At 37.3% G+C, this 25,106-nt stretch overlaps 1 protein-coding gene across 4 annotated transcripts in view; it reads right to left on the bottom strand.

Annotated features, from left to right (window-relative positions):
• PPP1R12A (protein phosphatase 1 regulatory subunit 12A) overlaps window positions 1–25,106 on the bottom strand; it is a 152,447-nt gene that overhangs the window by 60,402 nt on the left and 66,939 nt on the right. For all 4 annotated transcript variants that reach the window (XM_082634439.1, XM_082634438.1, XM_082634440.1 and 1 more), the window contains exons 3-4: window positions 11,699–11,817; window positions 2,424–2,583 (exon numbers count right to left, since the gene is read on the bottom strand). In XM_082634439.1, coding sequence (XP_082490565.1) covers window positions 2,424–2,583; window positions 11,699–11,817 — 279 coding nt within the window. The remainder of the gene's footprint in view (window positions 1–2,423; window positions 2,584–11,698; window positions 11,818–25,106) is intronic.

A 25,106-nucleotide genomic window follows, 5' to 3' on the forward strand; every position in this document is an offset into this window, starting at 1 on the left:
AAGGGCTTCTTTTTACCTACAGGAGGTGGTAGTGATAGCTAATATATAACCATTTATTTATGTTTCAAGAACTGATCCCCTATTTCCTAACAATATCTAAAGCAGATGTTTTTAATTATGGCTCCATAGTGGAACCATCTGAAAAACTTGCTATTGAAAAAAACAAAAAACAAAAAAAAAGCTTTCCCAGCTCCACCCCAGTTCCATTGAATTAATCAGTATCTTGGGAGATGGGCCCTATCAATCTGTACTTTTAATAAGTCCTGCATATGATCTCACATCACTGCCTGTCTCCTGCCTGCAGATCAATATTTAAGAGCCAGTGATCTAAAAAACACTCTAATAGATATAAGTCAGAAGATTTAGGTTAAAAAAATATGGCCACTAACATAAATATTATCAGATACTTTATTAATAGAGACAAAAATAAGACTGGAATATAAGATAATAAAAATATACCCCCAATAGGAAATATGAACTATAATAATGTTAAATATCCTGAACAATACAAAATTCTAAGTACTTGAGAGTCTGTGTGGAGAGAAAGGTAGACACACCCCCCCACCCCCCCCCAAACATAAGGCTCTCTATATGCCAGGCCATGCAAGGATACTCAAAAAAATAAGACAGTATTTATTATGCTCAAGGAACTTCTAATAGAGGACAAAAGTTAAGTAAAACATCAATCAACCCTCACAGACAGGTTCTATGATGAAGCTGCAATAGGAGTACAGAGCTGAAAAGCATAAAAATCAACTGAAAGTGTGTTTGGCGGGGAGGGGGTAAGTGGGGAGACAGTTACATTTGAAATGGATCTCTTCTGTTTATTTTTGATTTCATATTTTCTTTCCTAAGTAAAATATTCACAAGTTTCAAAACTAAAAAAGAATAAATGGCTCGATAGCAAAGTCACTTTCCCACTGCTGACCTTTAGCCAACCAGTTTCCCTGCCCTAGAGATAACCATACTAACTACTTTTGATTAGATCCTTACAGAGAGATTTTATGCATACATAAATAAATACAACTTAAATTTTTAAAACATAAACACAAATGAGGCATAGTTCTTAACACATCCTAGTGCTCTTTCCATATCTATAAGTAGTGTTTTAATCGCTATAGAGTATTCTAGTGAAAGGATGTATCATGATCTATTCAACCATTCTACTCCAATTATAAACAATGCTGCTAGCACATACCTTATTTCCTATGTGAGTGAGAATATCTGTAGAAAAAATTTCTAGGGATTTCCCTGGTGGCACAGTGGTTAAGAATGTGCCTGCCAATGCAGGGGACATGGGTTCGAGCCCTGGTCCAGGAAGATCCCACATGCTGCAGAGCAACTAAGCCTGTGCACCACAACTACTGAAGCTTGTGCTCTACAGCCCCTGCTCTGCAATGAGAAGCCACTGCAGTGAGAAGCCCGCGCACTGCAACAAAGAGTAGCCCCCGCTCACCGCAACGAGAGAAAGCCCGTGTGCAGCAACGAAGACCCAACATAGCCAAAAGTAAATAAATAAAATAAATAAATTTCAAAAAAAGTTAACTGTACTATTCTAGGAGAAGGCTTAAATTACTGAAGTGAGTAGGGATTGAAATAGGAGGGAAACCTGGAATAACTGACCCACTTAAACTTCTTCACTGTTTTTACTGAGGAGAGGGAATAAGAAGGGATTGATATAAGAAACCAAAGTAGAACAAAAGCAACATAGAGGGTGCAGTAGATTTTGCTGAGGGCCAGTCTTATTAGCCTTCACATAGATATAACAAAAGTTATGCACTGAATTGTCTTGTCCATATAGTTGCCAACACCTTTGCACTGCATAAGTAAAAACCAAAACACAAATTTATTGTGACATAAAGAAGCTTTGTCCCAAAAATATTTGTCGATCAGTATATAACCCTATATCGTCTAAGTTGCTTATGGTTTAATATTTAATATTATGCTAACAGCACTCTGAATTCCAGTGTTCATGTAGTGAAAATCTAAAACAAAATCAGATAAATTACATGTAAATAAACAATCAGTAGGAATCAAGCTCTCAGAATTTGATAGTATGTTTATATACAACATTGTTCTTAGTCTCTGTATCCAGAGCTAACCTATCTGGGAATCTCAAAGTGACTCTAATAATTTACTAGGCCAGAAGGTAACATATAATGGTTGTCTGACACTTAAATTTCACTTATTGGAAAACTGCAATGGAAGAACAGTAGAATACTCAAAATTTGAGAGTGAAAGAAAGAACTTTAGAAATAAAGCAATAACATTCAAGGTAGTTTTCTCTTTCTCCCTATAAACAGACATTAAATAACTTACACAAGCTGTTTCAAAATAATGTTAGCAGGTATCTTAAAAAAAGGAAAAGTGAAATAAAGAAAACAAATCAAAGCAGAAAAACAACTGTGAGAAGCAATACTTACTTTAAAACTTCTGTATAGCCTTTAGCAGCTGCAACATGAAGTGCTGTACCTCCAGATTTTGCATGCCGGACATCATTTATATGGCCACTATTTAGCCATTGTCTTGCATCTCTAAGCATTATTCGTTCTTCTTCCTTTCGAGCTGCTTCTATATCAACCCCTGATAAAATAAAATATTTTTTTTCATTTTTTTCTCTATAGTAAATGTTTTTGTTCGGAAATAAAATTATCCAAAACATTCCAAGTTTAATTGAAAATTAAAAGTGAAATTATATTTTTGAAAAATGGGCTGCTTAGAACAAGCTGGTTAAATAAAGAAATGTAGGAATACTGTAGATGTTTTATTAGCATTCTCTATTGACTATTTAATTTTTGCCCTACAGTATTATTTTGGCTTTCTTTTTACCTTTTCTGCTTATTCCTTTTGTTTTTGAAGATTTGAATACTCCCCAAGGTATTCCCCATCCTTTGGTCTAAAAAAAAAGTTTGTTGTTTTAAACAATCATATGTATTTAAGTCTCAAATTTTTATCCACTGCTTTGACCAGTTCTCTGAACTCTAGCCTAGTAGGTACAAATGTTTATTGAACACTTCAACTTGGAGGTCCTGTCCTCATCTAAGATTGAAGAGACCTTAAATCAGATTATTCTTCTACCAACACCTCTTTCTTTTTCCAACATAGTACATTGTTCATGCCATCAGTATCAGTTTTATAATTTTGGTAAGTTATATAGATGTTTATTCATCTAAAAGCATTAAGCGCTATGCTAGGTTGAGGTGATAAGAGTGGGGAGAATTCAAAAAGGAACATGACCTTCAAAGAGCTCAACACCCTGAGAAAAAAATTAAAATAGAAATGATAATCCTGAAATTCCTCAGTGATCTCATGTTATCTTATGGCTTCAAATGCTGGTTATTTAATAAATAGCACATACCATGATGCATTTATACTCCAAAAGACAATGAGCTTATTTAAAAAGGTAAATATACTGCTTTTTTATCTTGTATCCCCACCATATGGATGGATACCTGATACAAAGTAAAAGGGATCAGTAAATGTTTACTGAATGAATGATGAATACATAAATACACGAGTAAAAAATAATTACACACACACACAACTCCTCAGCTAAGATCTCTTCTATAATTCACATCCATGTATCCAACTGGCTGGTTGGAATTTTTCATTCACTCATTCATTCAATCAATCAGTCAATATGTACTGAGTCTCTACTATATGTCAGGTACTTTATTAGGTGTTAGGGGTTTAGAGGTGAACCTATTACATGGCAGATGATACATCTGCAAAGGAAAAAAAAGCAGAGTAAAGGTACAGAGGGTAATGAGAAAGAGTTGTTATTTTATATAGGTTGGTAAAGAACAGTCTTTTTGATAAGGTGACATTACAGCAAGAAATAAAGTGACAGTCATACCATAATCTTAGAGAATATTCCAGACAGAGGAAAGTACTACAGATCTTCCTTGACTTACAATGGGGTTACATTCTGATAAATCCATCAAAAGTTGAAAATACCCTAAGTCTAAACTGCATATGATATACCTATCCTGTCATAGCTAAGTGCAGCCTACCTTAGACACGCTCAGAATACTTACATTAGCCTACAGTTGGGAAAAATCATCTAACACAAAGTCTGTTTTATAAATAAATTATTAAGTGCTGAATATCTCATGTAATTTACTGAACACTGTACTGAAAGTGAAAAACAGAATGGTCATATAGGTATAGAATGGTTGTTTAAGTGTATCAGTTTGGTTGTTTACCCTCATGATCACGTAGCTGACCAGAAGTTGCAGCTTGCTGCTGTTGACCAGCGTCACTAGGGAATATGTGCTGCACATCACTAGCCCAGGAAAAGATTGAAACTCAAAATCTGAAGTATGGTTTCTACTGAATGTGTATTGCTTTCACACCATCGTAAAGTTGAAGAATCGTTAAACTGAACCACTATAAGTCAGGGACTGTCTGTAGTAAGCACTACAGGGGGCAGGGGGCAGGGTGACAACATCTGACTCAATTTAAGAGGAGCACTTAAGCTGAAAACTGAGGTATAGACTGGGAGGCTATAACAATAATTCAGGCAAGAGATGATGGTAACTTGAACCAGGGTGTAGCAGTGAAGGTAGTAAAGAGGTTAGATTCTGCATTCTTCAAGGCAAACCAACAGAATTTGCTGTTAGTTTGGATGTAGGAGAAAAAGAGAAGTCAAGGATGAATCAAAGGTTTTTAGCCTGAGCAACTAGAAAAATTAAATTTTCAGTTTCGGAAATGTGAAGTTTGAAATGCACTAACAGACATCCAATTGGAGTTAGCTGGATATCTGTCTGGAGAACAGAGAAGAGGTCAAAACTAGGGATGTAATATAATACATAATAAAATAATATAACAGTCACTTCAAACTCAATGCTAAAATCTTATCTCAATTTTCCCTAGCCACTCTGCTTGCTGTTTGTCTTATATTTCCTATATTAGGTTCCAATACTTACCCAGAAACCCGGAAGTCATCCTTAATCCCTCCCTTTACCTTATCCCCAGCCTCCATCCAATTAGTCAGCAGATTCTGAGTTGCCATTCCTAAAATGTCTTCTTTTTTTTCTTCCTAAAATGTCTTCTTAATGGCCCCTAATCACTATTTTAGTTCGTCTTATGTCTCTCACACTTTGACGACTACAGCTGGCCCTTAATTCATTCTCCTCAGTTCCTTCTGAGTCATTCCCCACATCATCGCCAGACTGGTTTTTCTGTAGCAAAATACAATCATCTCTCTTTTCTATAAAAAAAAAATCTGTCAATGATTGCTCACCTCCTACAAGACAAAGCTCAGCTCTTTAGTGTAGCAGACAGAGCCTTTTATGATTTGGTCTCCATGCGTTTTTAATCTCTAGTCTTTCTCCTCTATCATCACCCAGTGTTCTAACCATATAGATCTTCACATAGATCAAGTACATCATGTGCCTGTGCTGTTGTGCAAGCTAGTGTCCTCTATCTGGAATGTATCCTTACCTTGCTTGCTTAGTAAATTACCATTTATTCAAGATACAACTAAACTGTTCAATTGAAGCTCAATCTCAAAAAAGTAGGCCATGACTGAAAAACATTTTTAAAATCCCGAGATTACAGAAGTTCAGGTAAAGTCATCTTCAAACTAGAGATCTCATTTTTTTCCCCAAATGTTTGCTCTTGGTGCTAGACCCAGCTATCCTCTTGAATTTTTCTTTTTTTCCCTAAATATTTACTTATTTATTTATTTGGCTGTATCAGGTCTTAGTTGTGGCATGCAGGCTCAGTAGTTGTGGTGCACGGGCTCTAGAGCACATGGGCTTAATAGTTGCAGCATGCAGGCTTAGTTGCCCCATGGCACGTGGAATCTTGGTTCCGTGACCAGAGATTGAACCCACGTCCCCTGTGTTGGAAGGCGGATTCTTAACCACTGGACCACCAGGGAAGTCCCTCATTACTACATTTGAGAGAAATTTGCAATAAGGTTTTCCAAATAGACTTTATAAAAACAATTATATACACTATATATATGTAACAGACAAAACCTATTATAATCTTTAATTACAAAATATCACCATTTCTATAATAATGCAATTTTATACATATAAAAATTTCCTTTCAAAAGATAATTAGCCCATCTTATTTAAAATGCCTTCTAATGTTATTCATAAAAGAAATTATAAAGCTGTAACTGTTAATACATTAAGAATAATCTTTCTACTAAATGAATTTTCTCAGACTGATTTATTTTATTTTCTTATGCTTAATTTTTTTTACTATGTCTTTTAATACATGAACATCTTTATTATAGTTATCCCTTTTCTCCTTATCATCTTAAAGAGTCTGACTTTTATTGTCTTTTATTATTCTAAATTTCCTCTGGACTTGAAATAAAAAAACAGCTACTTCTTACTTCTGGATTTATCTCATTTCATGCTATCTTCACCCAATTACAAAGCAGTTACCCCCTGCTGCCACCAAATTGTGCCTTTATATGAATTATATATAAATACAACTCAAGTTTAAAATTAAAGTACACGTGAAGAGAAATTTCTTATGCTTAAGAAAATCCAGTTAGAGAAAAAAAACCCACCCTTGTTCTTAAAATCTTTTCAAAAATACCACTGATTAGAGCAATAGACCATTAATTTTTGTTTAAACCCCACTGGACTATGTATTACAATACCTGTTTTCTAATTCCAGTGCTTTAACTAGGCTAGCAACCTTGAGAAAGCCATAACTTCTTTGAATATTAGTATAATGGGTTAAGAACACAGACCTGAACCTAGACTGCTGGGTTTCAATCCCTGATTTGCCACTTACTAGCTCTATTATCTTGGGCAAGACACAACCTACACTAATATTCAGCTCTTTTATTTGTAAGATAGGAGTAATGAAAGTATATACCTATCCACAATGTTGTGAGGATTAAATTAATTAACATTATATGTGAAGTGTTTATATCAGGAATAAGCACCAAGGTGTTAATTATCATGATCAGTTCTAAAAGTCTATGATTCTGCTTCTCTTTTACTGCATTGTGGTATAATAGGAAGAAGATCTTATAATGAATTTAATTGGTCCTTAATCCACCTATAATTGCAAGGTTTTTAAACAACGAAAACAATGTATATTGAACTAAATTGGGTGTGATATAATAAAGTGATTAGACTATTTAACATCTGTCACTGCTATAAAAAAAACAGTAGGGCTTCCCTGGTGGCACAGTGGTAGAGAGTCCACCTGCCGATGCAGGGGACACGGGTTCGTGCCCCGGTCCGGGAGGATCCCACGTGCCACGGGGCGCCTGGGCCCGTGAGCCATGGCTGCTGAGCCTGTGCGTCCGGAGCCTGTGCTCCGCAAGGGGAGAGGCCACAACAGTGAGAGGCCCGCGTACCGCAAAAAACAAAACAAAACAAAACAGTAAATGTTAGCTTGAAATGTAGCCAATTCTCATAGGTAAGAAAAAATAAAATCAAATTGGAATTTTGTTAGCTAAGAAATGCAAAAATTGACTTGTGTCCCACACTAAATAAAGAAAATTGCATTAAAACATTAACCAGAAATACTTTCATCTACTATTCAATCATTACTACTTTCAAAGGCAATCTACTCAGGCATGACTAGTTGTTAATCAAATATATTAGAATAAGAAATAAGAGCCAAAAGAGTGATTAAAGAATTTTAAAATATTAAATAATAACTTTCATACCAGGATAAATAATTTGAGAAATTTTGTCATTACTAGAGATATATTTAGGGTGCTCTTTTTATAAATGTTAAACACTATTAGAGATGCCTCTATCTTTTGTTTCTTCAGAATAAAGTTATGCTATATAAATTCATGTATTCCCATTATATGAATAAAATGAATATCATGAAATATTTTCTAAGAGATATTCCTAATAAAATGCAGTATGGTACAGTGATGAAGAGTGTGGGCTCAAGGTATCTGTTACACTGTTTGGGACTGAACTACATATAGCACGACTTCCTACATGTATGACCTTGGGCAAATCACTGAGCCTCAGCTTCTCATCTGTAAAATGGGGTGATAGTAGTATTAACCTCTTAGAATTGCTGTGAGGATGAAATGAAATAATGCTTGTAAAGCCTTTTGCTCAATGCCTGGCAAATAATCGGTATTTAATAAGAGTTAGCTATTATTTTTAGTATCAGCTCTTTACTTTGCAGTTTCAGGGTCATACTATATACTATTTTCCAGAATTTCCCCTCACCTATTATTTTCCCAGATTTACATTTTCCATCCTGACATTTCCTAAATTCCAACAGTGCACTGAACACTGTCATCTAGATGTGCTTTAGCAACCAAACTCAATATATCCCAAAACAAACTCATACACTCTCTAAATCCGTTCCTGCTTTGTCCCACATTTTCCCGAGTGAATTTATCCAATCATCACTTCTTAAACTGGAAACTTCAGGAGGCAAATTAGCTTGCCTCAATTCTTCCTTCATTTTCACATTCAATTCTCCACCAAGCTGTTTTAATTTTACCTTAATATTTTCTGAAAACAGTCCTGGCTCTTTGCTCTTTTCCATCTTAAGTGTAACCATTTTGGCCCTTTTCATCTTTCACCTGGATTAAGTGAAGAATCTTCTTCAAGGAAGGCATGCCACCATGTATCCCCCACTCTAATGCATCCTCCAGATTACCCTCAGCTGCTTTATTACTAAAAACCAAATCCAATCAGGTTAATGTCCTGCTTGGGGATCTCTGTTGCATCTGTCTAATGCCTACAAAAGAGATGTCCACCATCTGGCTCCAGCCTAATCTTTTCAAGCCTCAACCTCATACTAATTCCATCCTGACTTTTCACTCCATTCCAATTCTAATGAATTCTCCACGTATGCTATGTCTCCAATTCCTTTTCTTTGCACATGTTGATACCCCTGTCTCACATGCCTTTTTTGTCCACTACCCCCTTCTTTGCCAAGTAAACTCCCTCTCAAATGTCATCACTCTCAAACCCTTCCTGACTACTGCAAACAGTCATAGGCTTTTCTGTTCTCCCACATCATTCTGTTCCTACCTATATTTTAGCACATAGCACACTGCATTGTGGGGCTCTGTTTATATATTTGTCACTTCTATACACCGTGAAATCCTTAAGAACAAAGTGTGTCTCTTAAAAAAAAAAATACCCAAAAATACCCAGCACTCAGAACATATGCTGGCACCTTAATCAAAACTGAATGAATCATTACAACTAAAATCAGCCTTGCTAACAGTTTCCTTTATATAGAAGGAAACTAAAGACAAGAAGTTTTCAGTATATATCCCTGCCTTTCCCAGTTCATAATAATTGCTAACTACTATTAAACAATATTGTTGCTATCTATCTGGGCACTCACCAGGGCAAGCTGGACAGGTAAGGGACTCTTCATCCAGGTTGATGCTTTATACCTATTCTTCCAGCTTCTTCAAGTCTTGAAGATCCCATTACTCCAAAATTGCTTGCTTAGGATACAGCTGTTAAAAGCTCTTCTGTGTATTTATCCAAGCTCCAGTTATGACTACTTTCCTAATGTGTGCCTTGTTTCTCCTGATCTCCAGGTACCTTCAGCCACTTGTTACAATGCCTCAACTCTATTTAGGCATTTAAATATTTCTTCAGTTTTAGTGCCTAAGATATATATTTTTTAAACAACCAGGTAGTCATTATGAATTTTCCTAATCCCAAGGAATAAAAATCTCTTTTCAAGGAACTGACTTAGCTTCTATTTCGCTGCTTTTATTTCCTGATGAACCACATTTCAGCAGGAGTCAACCTTCTAAACCAATATCCCATACCTTAGGATAATACAGTTATCTTCTGATAATACCCATTTAATCACTGCCTAGACATAACTTAATATAGTGGAAATCACACAGTAATATATATATATATATATATATATATATATATACATATATATATATTAGTTTTTTTAAGTTGTAGTAAAATATGCATAACAAAATTTACCATCTTAATAACCATTTTAAATAGACAGTTCAGTAGTGTTAAGTACATTTACACTGTTGCTCAATCAATGTCTAGAACTCTTTTCATTTTGCAAAACTGAAATGCTATGCTAATTAAGCAACAAGTCCCCATTCCCACTTCCTCCTAGCTCCTGACGACCATCATTCCACTTTCTCTATGATTTTGAGTACTTGAGGTACCTCATGGTAAGTGGAATCATACAGTATTTGCCTTTTTGTGACTGGCTTATTTCACATAGCATAATGTTCTCAAGGTTCATCCAGGCTGTAGCATATGTCAGAATTTCCTTCTTAATGCTGAGCAGCATTTTCTGTAAGTATATACTACATTTTGTTTATTCATTCATCCATTGATGAACACTTGGTTTTCTTCCATCTTTTAGTTATTGTGAATAATGTTATAAACCTGGGTGTACAAAAATCTCTTTGAAACCTTCCTTTGAATTCTTTGGTTATATGCCCAGAAGAGGAATTGCTGTATTATACAGCTTTATATTTATTGAGATATAATTCACATATTATTTAAAGTATACAATTCAGTGGTTTTAGTAAATGTGCAGAGCTGTGCAACCATTACCACAAACAGTTTTAGAACACTCATCACTCCTGAAAGAAATTCTACCCATAAGCAACTATTCCTCATCTATAAATAGACACCTCCCAAATTTATATCTCCAGCTTGTACCTCTCTCTATTAACATATTCAACTGCTTGGATATCTAACAGGCAAAACAAACTTAACATGTCTGAAAAATGAACCCTGAGCTCTCCCTACAAAACTTACTTTTCCCACAACATTCACACCTCTCATAAAAACTTCACACCCATCTAGTGGCTCAAACCAAAAATCTTAGGATCTTCCCTGCCTTCTTCTTTCTTACACACTGTAGTTTTAATCACTCAATGATCTTCTTGGCCAAACCTTCAACATGTATCTAAAATCCAGTCTTCTCTCATCACTCTGTCTACTACCACCCTGCTCCTGCCCTTGCCGTTCTCCTACTCCTGCCCTTACCTTCCTATAATCTATTCTCAACACAACAGCCCCAGAGATCCTTTCTAAAGCAAGTCAGATCATGTCACTCCTCCATCTCAATCCCTCCACTAGCTCACTATTTCACTCAGATTAAAAGCTAAAATCCTTCCAGTGGCCCACAAGGCCCTATGTGATAGGGTCCACTGCTACTTCTGTGACCTCAGCTCCTTCCAGCCTCTTCCTTGTTCTGCCTGCTTCCGTCATACCGGTCACACTCGCTGCTTCTCTGAAAACACCAGGCACCCTCCCATCCTTGAATTCATTGGTTCCTCTGTATGCAATGTTCTTTCCCCAGACCTACATGATTCATACCATCACCCCAGTAAGACCTTTGCTTAAATACCACCTTATCAGTGACGACTTCTTGACCACTCTTTAAATTTGCAGTGTGTCTCATTCACCCCGTACACTTCCTTATCCCCTTTGCCTGTTTTACTTCCCTCCAAAGCTGTTATTGACAGATAATTTTATGCCTTACCCTACCACTCATGATACTTCTTTCAACTTTAAAAATATTAAAAAGACGTAGAGTTAAGAATCATATATTTTTTCAAGTAGAACCTTACTTCACATATTGTTAGGTAAACTGATTTTTTTTCCACTCAAATTACGATTGCCCTTCAATGTCAACAATCATTTATTGAAAAAGTCAAGTATCATATTCTTTACAAAACAGTTTTAAACATATTTTCCATCTAGGTTGGTCACCTTACCTTGCCGATTAACTTCATTTTGAAGTAGCTCTTCCATTGCCTCCTCCTCAGCAATATCTAAAGGTGTGTCTCCTTCACTGTTGACAGCTCCTACATGTGCTCCCTGACCAATCAAAAACCTGTAAAATTAAAGGGAAGAGAGTTAAGCAATGATGGTATCATCAAAACAAGACTGAATGCATAGCTAATGAGGCAAGCTCCTATGCAAGAGCAGCAATAAAAACCAAGGATAGCATAGGTATTATTTAAGTTTTAAGAAACTACCATAAAGCATGTTTTCTTTCCTTTTTAAAATTTTATATTTCCTAAAATTTTTCTATAATGTACACATATTAACTAATACAAAAATGTTATTTTAAAATAATTACCAAGTCTTTCATAGGATTATTTCAGACTGTCTCCATTAAGATTTTTCATTATCTCCATATTGACTAGTTTACTAACTGAACTTCATGCTCCCACTCTCATGCCATAAGCAATAGTTCTTAACCTTGGGCTCATGGGCATAATTCAGAAGGTCATTCAGCTGATACAGATATATTAAAACACTGTGTATGTTCATCACTATTTTGAAATTAAGGTAATTATTAGACCAACTACTAAGTCTTTTTATTTAATGTGTTACTAAAGAAGCACATACACACTTTGTACTCAATATTTTATTTTACGCATCCAAAACGCAATACTAAGAACATATTCACAGGCTTCATCAAACCTGACAAAGGGATCCAGATACAAAATGGTTGCGAATCTCTTTCACTATGCCAACTGCACATCTCCCAGAATCATCTATTTAACACAACCAGAGTCAATTTCCAACTTAAAATTCTTTGAATTGTCCATGCTAGGAGAAAACATACCTACATGGCCCTTACTGATCTGGTTTTGTCTTCTTTTCAGCCTCATTCCTCTTCCTTTTTGCATCACACTTTAGACTCCAACAATATGGAACTGTTTGTAGTTCCAGATTAAGCCATGTTCTTTTGGCATCCCTGATTTTACTTTTCTATTAAAGAATGGCTCCCTTTTCTCTGATGTTCCTAATCAATCTAACTCTTATTTGTAAATTTTTTTTTACAAGCTACATGACGATATTCGTATTATCAAAACAGTGAAGGAAAAAAAGCCCTCAGAGTTTTAAAAAAAAGAAGAAAAAAAGAAAAAACTCCCTTACATCTCTCCTTCTGTTATCATGTTCCCTCCCCAGGGATAAACACTATCAACAGCATGGCAAATATCTTTCTGGTACCTTTGCTATGAATTTATGTGTGTGTCTATAAAGAAATATATACAGTCACTTTGGAGGTTCTTTTTGTAAAACAAAAATTAATGGGGTTACTTTAAATGTACTGGAGTGCAACACTCGCCTTCTAATAGCTGAAAAATATTCCACAATATGGCTGGATCATACTTTTATTTAATGCCATCCTCCTAATGGATGTGTTCTTAAATGGACATTTGACATTATCAATCTTTAAAATTTTTCTCAACGTGATGAGAATAAAGCATCGTATCGTTGTTTTCTTTCCTGATTACACACGAGTTTGAAAAAAATCTGGATGTGTTCACTAGCATTTGTATTTTCTCCTTTTGTGAACGTCTTATTCACTTCTTTTGCTTATATTTTTGTGTGCCTTAACTCAACAAATACTTATGGGGTGTTGTTATAGATTGAATGGTTTTGTGTTCCTCCAAAATTCATGTTGAAGCCCCAAACCACCAATATGATGCTATTAGGAGGTAGGGCTTTGGGGAGGTAATTAGGTGTAGATGAGGTAGAGGTTGGAGAACCCATGATGGGATGAATGTTGTTAAAGGGGAAGAGAGTAGAGCTCGCTGCCTCTCTGCATGGAGGGCACAGCAAGACGGCAGCCATCTGCAAGTCAGGAAAAGAGCCCTCACCAGACACAGAATTGGCCAGCACCTGGATCTTGTACCGTCTAGTCTCCAGAACTGTGAGAAACAACTGTCTGTTGTTTAAGCATCCCAGTTTATGGCACTTTCTTACAGCAGCCAAAGCTGACTGAGACAGGTGTCTACTATGTATCTACCACTATGTTACATGTCAGGCATATAATAGTAAGCAAAAACAAATGCAGATCTTCCCCTCAAAGATCTTATAATCTAGAAAGAGAGCTAGATTAATTCCCTAAATACATGTAAAACTTTGATGTCTTATAACAGTGAGTTATGTCTACAAGTTAATAATAGAATAATTTGATTTAGTAAGGTCAGGAAAGGAGTCTCTGAACAATATATAGGTACTAGCAAACATAATGGAAGGAGAGTATGTTCCAGAAGAGAGAACAAAAGGCACCAAAAACCTGTGACAGGAAGTGTGTATAGCTAGACAAGGGTTTGGTTCATTCTCCTGAGAGTAAATGAAAGAATCAATCTCTATATAATATGTCAGGTACACCCCAAAGTCAGTAAATGTTTATTCTGTAAGATCTGTAAATGATCAACTATGTGTTTCAAAAAGATCACTTTGTGAAGTATGGAAAATAAATGAGAATGGAGAAAGAATGAAAGTAGTCCAGCCAATGAGCTACTGCAGCAGTAGACAAAAATTATGTTGGAAGCTTGAATTTGATGGAGGAAATGGATAAATTCTGAGATATCTAGGAGATACTAGAGATCAGCTGGATATGAGAAGCGAGGGTGAGGAAGGTGTCTATGATACACTGAAGTTCTTGACTTGTCTGTGATAGATGGATGGTGGTACTAATAAATGATACACAAAATAATAAGTTATTCCCTCCTTCTGACAAATAGATGTGCTACAAATATTTTTTCCATATTGTCACCACATTAAAAAAAAAAAGCAAACCTTTTCTTACAGCATTTTGTATTTGAGTGAAATTTAAAGGTTGTATGAAGTCAGGTCTGTCAATCTTTTGCTTTAAGAAGGACTTTACCAACTAGCTATTGATATCTGTGTGGAGATGTAACTTTTACAAGACACACACACACATAGAAAGAGAAAGACAGAAAAAGGAAAGAATATATACTATAAGGTTAACAGAGGTAGCATTAGGAGGAATTTGCTTTTTTAATTTTTTTAATTTTATTTTTTAGCCACACTGTGTGGCATGTAGGATCTCAGTTCCCGGACCAGGGATCAAACCCACGCCCCCTGCAGTGGAACTGTGAAGTCTTAACTACTGGACCACCAGGGAAGTCCCACATTAGGAGGGACTTGTATTAGTTGGGGTTTTCGTTGGGGGGGGGGATTTTTTTTGTTATCCTAGTTTTCTGCAGCAAGTCTATTTTGTGTATGTATATTAGACCACAAAAATGGCTACCATGCCATTTTGTAGCCTGGTATTTTTACAATTAATAATGTTATAAACATTTCTCCTTGTGCAAAACAATGTTTCATTTTTATGATCTTCACGGGGACTTCTACAAACAGAAGTCATATTTGAATTGAAGAAACTTTTTCTGTTTCACAGTTTTAAAAAATGTAATATAAAACTAATGAAGAACATTTACATACTACAAATAAATAAATAAATGAATCTGGAGCCAAAAAAATAAGATATTAGTGGAGTAGAACTTGTGCTATGCTCCAGGGGAATATGTACATATTCTGCTAGGCAAAATCTCAAACAATCAGAGATATTTACATAAAACCACGGATATTTTGCTTAGGTAGTAGAAATCATTCACAGGATGTAAAGACAGAATAAAAGGAAGACCTCAGAGTGGCTGCAGTGCTAGCAGAGGGAAGCAGAGTCTCAAGGAAATAACAGGTCAAAGCCAAAAAGAGACAATCCAAAATTTATATAAACAGGAAGGATGTTAAGAGAAACTAACAAGAGTAAAGTTCCGAAAACTGCTGGCAGGAAGTAGGGCCTGGAGCAATCCCTGAGCCAAAAGTTTAGGTATAAATATGTATGCATACAATTCACAAACCTCTCCATGACTCAAGAACTATTATTTGCAAATGTAAAATAAATAAATAAATAAATAAACCCCCATGGCATTAATTCTTATTCACCACGAATAATCTCAAAAAGCCATTCAAAGATTGGTTGGGTGAAAAAAAAAGCATAAACATTTAAATACTGCAGACTTCGGGTTTGGTTCCCACCTCTGTTTCTTGACAGTTGTGTGATATTCATCAACTTAAAACATTTGAAACCTAGCTTATAGGTAACTTACAGGGCTGTGTTATGTTTAAATGAGTTAATGTCTAAAAACAAAATTAAAATTCTATCTGTTATCACATCATGCAAAATCATCACACTTAGAAAGCAATGTTTAAGATAATGTGAAACAAAATACAGGCTATCTGGAATACCAGACACTCACTTTGTGGGACCCTTGGAGATACTGAAAACAGATGGTCAGATTTCCTTCAGAACAAAAAGGGCTGGGGTATTAAAAGCAGCTCATGGGACTGCTGATTAGGAAAAATACACTATATTTATTGTAAGATTTCTTGGGGGAAAAAAAAAACTATGAAGATTTCACACAGGAGTCCCAAACTGAAAGTCAGAATATTAGGCTGTTTCTCAGATGGGTAACTTTTTTGAATGCTTCAAGGTTTAAAAAAAAAAAAAAAAAAAAGGGCAGGCTTTTATTTGCTTAACAATGGTTAATGATGTCCTTAAGCAATACAAAAGAGGCCAACATAGGAGATGCCACCTATTGAATGATGAAAATCATTATAAATTACTGAAGTGAAAAATGGCAAACTGCTAGGTTTACTGAGATTTATAATAACCTACAGCTTTGAGTCAATAAATAATTTTGGATAATTAATAAACCTCAAATTCAAGACATGATTCAAATGGATTTCTACAAAATTATTTGCATATGTGTGAATTTAAAAATCTAAGAAAAGGTGTAAAACTTGTTAACCAAGTTATCGGTTGCAGCTTGGATGTGGTATATTAGATGGATAGGATTCTATCTGGGTTAGAATGATTCAGTGTTAACTGAATTCAGCAGACAAATTTGACAGTCTAATAATTATCTTGGATTCTGAGTTTTGCCAAAAGCCAAACCACAGAAGAGATTGAGAAGGAGAAATAGTTCATTTTAAAAATTTGATGTTTTAATTAAAGCCCCTGTCTTTAAATTAGAAGCTAATGAGAACACAGTAATCAAAGAGACAAAGAGAAAGAAATTTCAACAGCAAGAGCTGAATATATTTAATTTATTTTTTTTTTTAGCTGTGTTGGGTCTTCGTTTCTGTGCGAGGGCTTTCTCTAGTTGTGGCAAGTGGGGACCACTCTTCATCGCGGTGCACAGGCCTCTCACTGTCACGGCCTCTCTTGTTGCGGAGCACAGGCTCCAGACGTGCAGGCTCAGCAGTTGTGGCCCACGGGCCCAGCTGCTCCACGGCATGTGGGATCTTCCCAGACCAGGGCTCGAACCCGTGTCCCCTGCATTGGCAGGCAGATTCTCAACCACTGCGCCACCAGGGAAGCCCTGAATATATTTAGTGTTTAAACTTAATGTACATTGTTTTATTTACTGTAGAAAAACTAGTATCAAGAAATTGTTTTAGCCAATACATGGATTTTTCATGTATTCAATATAAGAATTTTTAAAATTCGAAATGTCAGTGCAGCCTTAAAAAAGTGGTTCTGTCATACAGATGAATCTCAAGGCCATTATGGCAAGCAAAATAAGTCAGTCACAAAAGGCCAAACGCTATATGATTCCACTCATATGAAGTGTCTAAAGTTGTCAAAATCATAAAAACAGCAAATAGAAAGGTGGTTACCAAGGGCTAGGGGAGTGGGGAGGGGAAATTAGTGTTTACCAGGTAGTTTTAGCATTGCAAGATGAAAAATCCTAGAGATCTGCTGCAAAACAATGTGAATATGCTTAACACTATTAAACCGTACACTTTAAAATGGCCAAGATGATATATTTAATATTATGTTTTTACCACAATAAAAAAAACCCCACAAAGTCAGAAAACCACTGAAATAGTTGTTTCTTGAAAATTTAAATGAATTACTCAAAGCCATCCAATGAGACAGAAATTATGAAAACTAAGCTACCTGAACTTTTCAAAGACGGGTAAGAGAACACTGTACTATTAACTTCAAAAATAAATGCAGGGCCTCCCTGGTGGCGCAGTGGTTGAGAGTCCGCCTGCCGATGCAGGGGATACGGGTTCGTGCCCCGGTCTGGGAGGATCCCATATGCCGCGGAGCGGCTGGGCCCGTGAGCCATGGCCGCTGGGCCTGCGCGTCCGGAGCCTGTGCTCCGCAACGGGAGAGGCCACAACAGTGAGAGGCCCGCATACCGCAAAAAGAAAAAAAAAAAAATAAAAAAATAAATGCAGACTTCCTTGGTGGCACAGTGGTTAAGAATCTGCCTGCCAATTCAGGGGACACGGGTTCGATCCCTGGTCCAGGAACATCCCACATGCCGTGGTGCAACTAAGCCCCTGTGCCACAACTACTGAGCCTGCACCCTAGAGCCCGCGAGCCACAACTACTTAGCCTGTGTGCCATAACTACTGAAGCCCACGCGCCTACAGCCCGTGCTCCGCAACAAGAGAAGCCGCTGCAATGAGAAGCTTGCGTACCGCAACAAAGAGTAGCCCCACTCGCCACAACTAGAGAAAGCCCACATGCATCAACAAAGACCCAACGCAGCCAAAAATAAATAAAATATATTAAAATATATATTAAAATAAATAAATAAGTAAATGCTATTTTCTTTTGGAAGCCGCTGAGCAACATAAAATCAGTGCAAATAACCTTATGCATCTTCAGTGGGAATGCACTTTCCTATTTCCTATTTGAAGTTCGATATCACAGTAAAAAACAGTTGAGGGCTTCCCTGGTGGCGCAGTGGTTGAGAGTCCACCTGCCGATGCAGGGGACACGGGTTCATGCCCCGGTCCTGGAAGATCCCACATGCCGCGGAGCGGTTGGGCTTGTGAGCCATGGCCGCTGAGCCTGCGTGTCCGGAGCCTGTGCTCCGCAGCAGGAGAGGCCACAACAGTGAGAGGCCCATGTACTGCCAAAAAGAAAAAAAAAAAAAAAAAAAAAGTTGAAAGTAACTGTAACAGTAAGAATCCAAACAAAGGTTCTGACCTGGAACTTTTGCAGGTTTTCTTTAAAATAACAGTTCTTTCCTTCAGCACCTGACAAATGTTGTGCCACTTCCTTCTGGTCTCCATGTTTCTGATGAGAAGTCTGCTTTAATGCAATGCCCCCTGCCCCAATGTTATAGTAGTTCCTTTCTCATTGCTTTCAAGATTTTTACTTTGCCTTTTGTTTTCAGAACTGCTCTGGTTTATCCTGTTTGAAATTTGCTAAACTTCTTGAATCTGTAGGTTTGTATCTTTTGCCAAGTTTGAGTAAGTTTTTAGCCATCATTTATTATTTCTTTAAATACTTTTCCAGCCATGCCCTCTTTCTCTTCTTCTGGGACTCCAATGGCATAAATGTTAGCTCTCTGGTATACTCCCACAGGCCCCTGAGGCTCTGTTCATTTTATTTTAGTCTATTTTCTCTCTGTTGCCCAGATTTGGTAATTTCTATTGTTCTGTTTTTCAGTTCACCAATTCTTCCTTCTATCGCCTCCATTCTGCTGCTGAGCCTATCTGCTATTTATTTCGGTTACTGGATTTTTCAGTTCCAAAATTCCCATTTGGTTCCCCTTCATATCTTCTATTTTTTGCAGACTTTTTTTTGGCTGAGACTTTTTTTCATTTGTTTGAAGCACACTTGTAATTGGTTGTTGAAGCCTGTGAGAGCTGCTCTATAATCTTTGTCAAATAATTTTAAGATTAATATCTCTGTAATCTTAATGCTGGTCTCTATTGTCTTTTTCATTCCATTTGAGAGGTTCCTTGGTATGACAACTGATTTTCAATTGAAATTGGAACACTCTGGGCATTATATTATGAGACTCTAGATTGTGTTTAAATCTTCTATGTTAGCTGACTATATTTGGCCCTGCTCTAGCAGAAAAGATGGGGAGATGCCATCTCATTATTACAAGCTAAGGGTAGAAGTTCAGGTTCCCCACTCAGCCACCATTGACACTAGCGATGGAACAGCTCCTTGTTACTTCTGACTCCCCACCAAGCCTTCACCGATACCTCTCTGGCTAAGGAGGCTATGGGTGCCTCACTACTACACCCTATGTGGCCTCCACTGACACCATAAGGGGAGAAAGAGTTAGGCCTCTTTACTGATGGGTGGTGGTGAAAGTATTTACTCTCTACCAGGCCTCTTCTGACTCCACCCCAGTGGGGAGGAGTAGGAGCTCCTTTTTACTGCCAGGTGGGGGTGTAAGTCCAGGCTTCCCACGTGGTCTCCAGTGCCAGTTAGGGGAGGGCTAGTTAACTATCCAATGGGGATGAAAATCTCAGCAGGTTCTGTATCTGGCCTAATCTGACATCATGACAGTAGAGGTGCTAGGGTACCTCATGATAGCCTGGTAATGTTGGAAGTCTACGCTCTCTACCTGGCCTCTGTTACTGAGGGTATGGGTGGGACCGAAGTTTTTTTCTGCAGTGTTTGGCTGGAGTAGTTTTTTTTTTTAATTTTTTTTTAAGGTTTTAGGGTGCCCCTCTCCTAGTATTTGGTTAAAGAGGTTAGGCTTTTGTTGGGGCTTTTTGGGGGGGGCAGTGTGGGGCCATTGGTGATTCTGGGTTATCAGGTTCCTCAGTTCCAAGTGTGGTATATCTGAGGCAAAGAGAAAAGCCAGAAAATTACTCCTGTCATTCTTTGGATCCTGAGATTCCCAGGTGTTCTGTCTTCTATCTTATAGAGTCTTTGTATATTTTATATATCATGTTCAGGGTTTTTAGTTGTATTCAGCAGGAGGAATAGGGAAAAAACGTATCTATTCTATTTTCCAAGAAGCAGAAATTCTCATTTTAATTGTCAGGAAATTGTAATGTTTATAACATTACCAATTTTAACCTTTTAAAAAATTTCATTTTGTCAAAATCCCACAGGTAGAAGTATTATTTTTATATATAAACCCTGTTACTAGTCCAATAACATGGACTAATGTACCTTGCCAAATACTGTGCTAAATTTCTGGCATCATGGTTTCACAATTATGCTACAGATACAATTAATTATGCAGATAGCAAAGACCAGGCTATTGTATGTGAGAGAAATGAATCTATTTGTGAAAGTGGGCTCTATTTTCCAGTTATCTAGGCACCCGGATTGTCAAAACAAAACAAAACACAAAAACAAATTCAAAATGTGCAGAAGGATTTCAATTCCTCTCCTCTCTTTGCAAAGCCACCTTTAAATACAGGAAATTCTGTAGGTTTTGTCTTCAGCATTTCTTATTTCTCTTAATTATTCCCCAGAGCAGTGACTAGACTTCTTTGACCACGCACTAACTCCTGAAAATGCATAGTTATTTATTAAAATCAATTACGTGCACTACTGTCTTACTCTATTACTGTATCTCCCCATTCCCAGAGGCAAAAATCCTACTCATTGTGTAATAATTCTAAGATGTACATTTTCCCCAAATTTTAACATTGCTGAAATCTTCTACAATCTATTGACCTTACAATCAGTTATGTCTTAGCAAAGGATAATGGCCACGATATGGTTGTCATCATCTGTCTTCATGTAACCCCAGTCACGGCTATTCATATTGTTTTCAAGTTCAACTGATTTATGTGCATTCATACCTTTGATACCTTAGTTACTGAGCTTAACTGTTACTTAAGAGGTCTTCCTTGATGGTGTCTGACGCTTTTTGTTGATACCTTGTAGTAAGATCAAGAACACACCACCAACGACACTGGCAGATCGCTACCAGCGGCTTAAGAAGAAAACCCCAAAGGCAGCAATAAAACGCGCTTAAGCAATGCTGCATCCAAGACACTGCAATCAGATAAAGAATGATACTGTGTGTGTGGGGGAAACCCCAAGGTGCTTAAAAACAAAATATCACACACACTGTACTACAGTTTTTTTTTTAACCTTTTAAACTGGTACATAAAATAATGACAATGTGTTATGACGATGGCATCTTAGATTTGATGAAATTCAGTTCATGTATTATAAACATACCCAAAGAAGTCCTGGCTTCCTACTGCACCTTTTTAATTGGCGTCTCAAACTAGGCCTATTTAAATTCACATTCCACTACGCTCTTTCCTCTGCTTCCCTCAATCTTGCTCTTTAATTCCTTAATACTAAAGTTAAAGGGCATCATTTTCCCAAATACAAAGGCTAGAAAGGGAGGCAGAATGGTGTAGCGTCTTAAAGTGCAGACTTGACAAGTTAGACTGTCTAGGTTCAAATCCTAGCTCTGCCAATTATCATGTGTGATTTCTCTCTATGACTCAGTTTCCTCACCTATAAAATAAGAATTATAATACAGGCCAACCATCACTCATCCAAACCCAGATTTCAAAACTTTTCTTTTTTAATTAATTAATTAATTAATTAATTAATTATCTATTTATGTATGGCTGCATTGGGTCTTCGTTGTTGTGCGCGGGCTTTCTCTAGTCGTGGCGGGTGGGGGCTACTCTTCATTGCAGTGCATGGGCTTCTCACTGCAGTGGCTTGTCTTGTTGCGGAGCACAGGCTCTAGGCATGTTGACTTCAGTAGTTGTGGCTCACGGGCTTAGTTGCTCCATGGCACGTGGGATCTTCCCAGACCAGGACTCAAACCTGTGTCCCCTGCACCGGCAGGTGGATTACTAACCACTGCACCTCCAGGGAAGCCCTCAAAACTTTTCATATTTTAGAAATATAATATTGTAGATTATGCAACACCCTTATTGAGTCTGGGGCAGTACTCCGTAACCAAACACGTTAATATTTTTGCAAAAAATAAGTTTAGTTAACTGGGGGAGAAACAAAGACTATAAATAGCCTCGTATCAGTTCAAGTCACAGTGAGTTGCCAAATGAGCCTACACCAAACTTACAATGTATTTTGTCATTTTTCAGAGTTTTGAGGGTTTGGAATTGTGCATCTGGGCCTGTGGGGTGGTGGCAGCAATATATTTTCATGTAATTGTTGGGATGACCAAAATTATGTATATTAAAGGACTTAGAGCAGTGACTGGCACACAGTAAGCACTCAATAAATGCTAGCTATTATCAGCATTATCACTACCTTTGATTTTTCCTCCCACCTTACTATCAAGATCCAGTGAATCACACCAAGCCTTATTAATTTTATTTTCCAAATTTCTTTCAGATCTGCCCCACTTCCAAGCTCACTGCCACTGCCCTGTCTCTAACTCCCTAATCCCTAATCTGTTCAAACACCCTAATCAGTCAAGAATTGTCTTCTTAAAATACAGAGTAAGGATCATCATGTTCCTAAAAACGCATCACCACTAAAGGTCAGATAGCAAGGCATACAAATTCCTCTGTGCTGTAGTCACAGCTCCCTCTTCTTGTCTTATCAGTTACTCTCTCCATATACCACTAACACTCCTCTCCTCAAAAAACGACGACTCCAGGGGGCTTCCCTGGTGGCGCAGTGCTTGAGAGTCCGCCTGCCAATGCAGGGGACATGGGTTCGTGCCCTGGTCCGGGAAGATCCCACATGCCGCGGAGCGGCTGGGCCCGTGAGCCATGGCCATTGAGCCTGCACGCCTGGAGCCTGTGCTTCGCAACGGGAGAGGCCACAACAGTGAGAGGCCCGAGTAACGCAAAAAAAACAAAACAAAACAAAACAAAAAAAATGATGACTCCAAAGAAGTCCAATGCAATCACGACCAGTACTTACTTGGTTAACCAGAAAAGCTGATTAAAATAGGGAATAGTAAGGGCTTCCCTGGTGGCGCAGTGGTTGAGAGTCTGCCTGCCGATGCAGGGGACACGGGTTCGTGCCCCGGTCCGGGAAGATCCCATGTGCCACAGAGCGGCTGGGCCCGTGAGCCATGGCCGCTGAGCCTGCGTGTCTGGAGCCTGTGCTCCACAATGGGAGAGGCCACAACAGTGAGAGGCCCGTGTACAGCAAAAAAAGAAAAAAAAAGGGAATAGTAAAACACAATACATATTTGAAAATAAATGCAAGACATTTATTTCAACGTAGACAATACTGGGGAACGTCTCCAATGACTTAAATCCATGCTCCCTTTCTTACATAAATGACAGTCATAATGCACTGTCTAAGACTTCAAAGTGTCTTAAAGTGAAACAAACACTAGAAGTCAACAGAAAAGCAATCTGAGTATATACTCCTAGATATTTTTTCTTTCAGTCTTTCATTTGTTGCACCCACACCTAATTAAACAGCAATTATATTTTTAGGACCTTGCCTTTATTGAGGCTTTCCAAAATATTTAACTTAGTAATAGCAATAACTTTCTTTTCTGTACACATTTCATCAGTTTTGGATATTTAATTAAATTATAAAATCACTAACAAGTGGAATAGATATTAATAGGCTAGAACACACACAACTAACTTTTGGTAGGCTTGCAATTCAACTGGTGGAAACAGAAGTAAGTGAGCCTAGTAGAAGTAGTCTATTTGTTGCAATGTTCAGTTTTAACAACTTTATGGGAATCAATCAATATGTTTTAACAAAGAAATGGCAAATGTTAGTTAATAGAGTGGAGGCCAGTTGAAAGAGCTTTAACCATGTATTATTTCCCATTCATGACTAACATGACTTTTCTCAGACAACTCCCAACTCCCAGAGGCAAAAACCCTGCTCATTGTTTAATATAACAGTTAATGTCACCTCCTCTGGAATCTTTCTCTGAATGGCCTAAACAGAATTGATCACTTCTTCCTCCGTGTTCCTTGTACATCTCTTCGTCCATTTATTCTATCTAGTACTGGCAAGTCAAAGCTTGAAGATTAGGAGCGGTTGCAGTCATTTTTACATCTTACAATGCCTAACGCTACTATAGGAGACAGTTGTGATAGAACAGAAAGAACATCAGAATTTGAGTCTTGAGAATGAGGGTCCAGTTCTGATTGTGAAATGGAAATAACAGTGAACACGCCCATAGAGTTGTTAAAAAAAAACTGAGTAGGAATGTATATGAGAATATTAGTTTCGGGCAAATATACCTCATTATTATTATAGCAAAATATAAATAAGTATCTTGTGAATAAAATTTTAGCATTTTCAAAGGATCTTAGATTCAGTTTCACCTTCTGAGACTTCTAATCAAAATATAGTCTGCTTTACACTAACTATGTATCATTCTTGACAAGAAATATGTAAATAACCGAAATGCATGGATTTGCCAACTCTTCTTGGTGCTCAAATACCCACATATCAAAGTAAAGAGGACAAATGACTACTTCACTCTCCCCTGCTCCTCTCATCTAGCTAGGTCTGCTCTAAGACCAAATGATCAGATGATAGTTTTCTTTATTAAATAATCCAGGAGAACCAAGAGCTTAGCTATTTTTCACTAAAAGTAGTGACCAAAAATAGAATTATGAATAACAACAACTAAT

The sequence above is a fragment of the Mesoplodon mirus genome (genome assembly GCF_964341445.2).
Source record: "Mesoplodon mirus genome assembly, chromosome: 11".
In the NCBI taxonomy this organism is placed as follows: Eukaryota; Metazoa; Chordata; class Mammalia; order Artiodactyla; family Ziphiidae; genus Mesoplodon; species Mesoplodon mirus.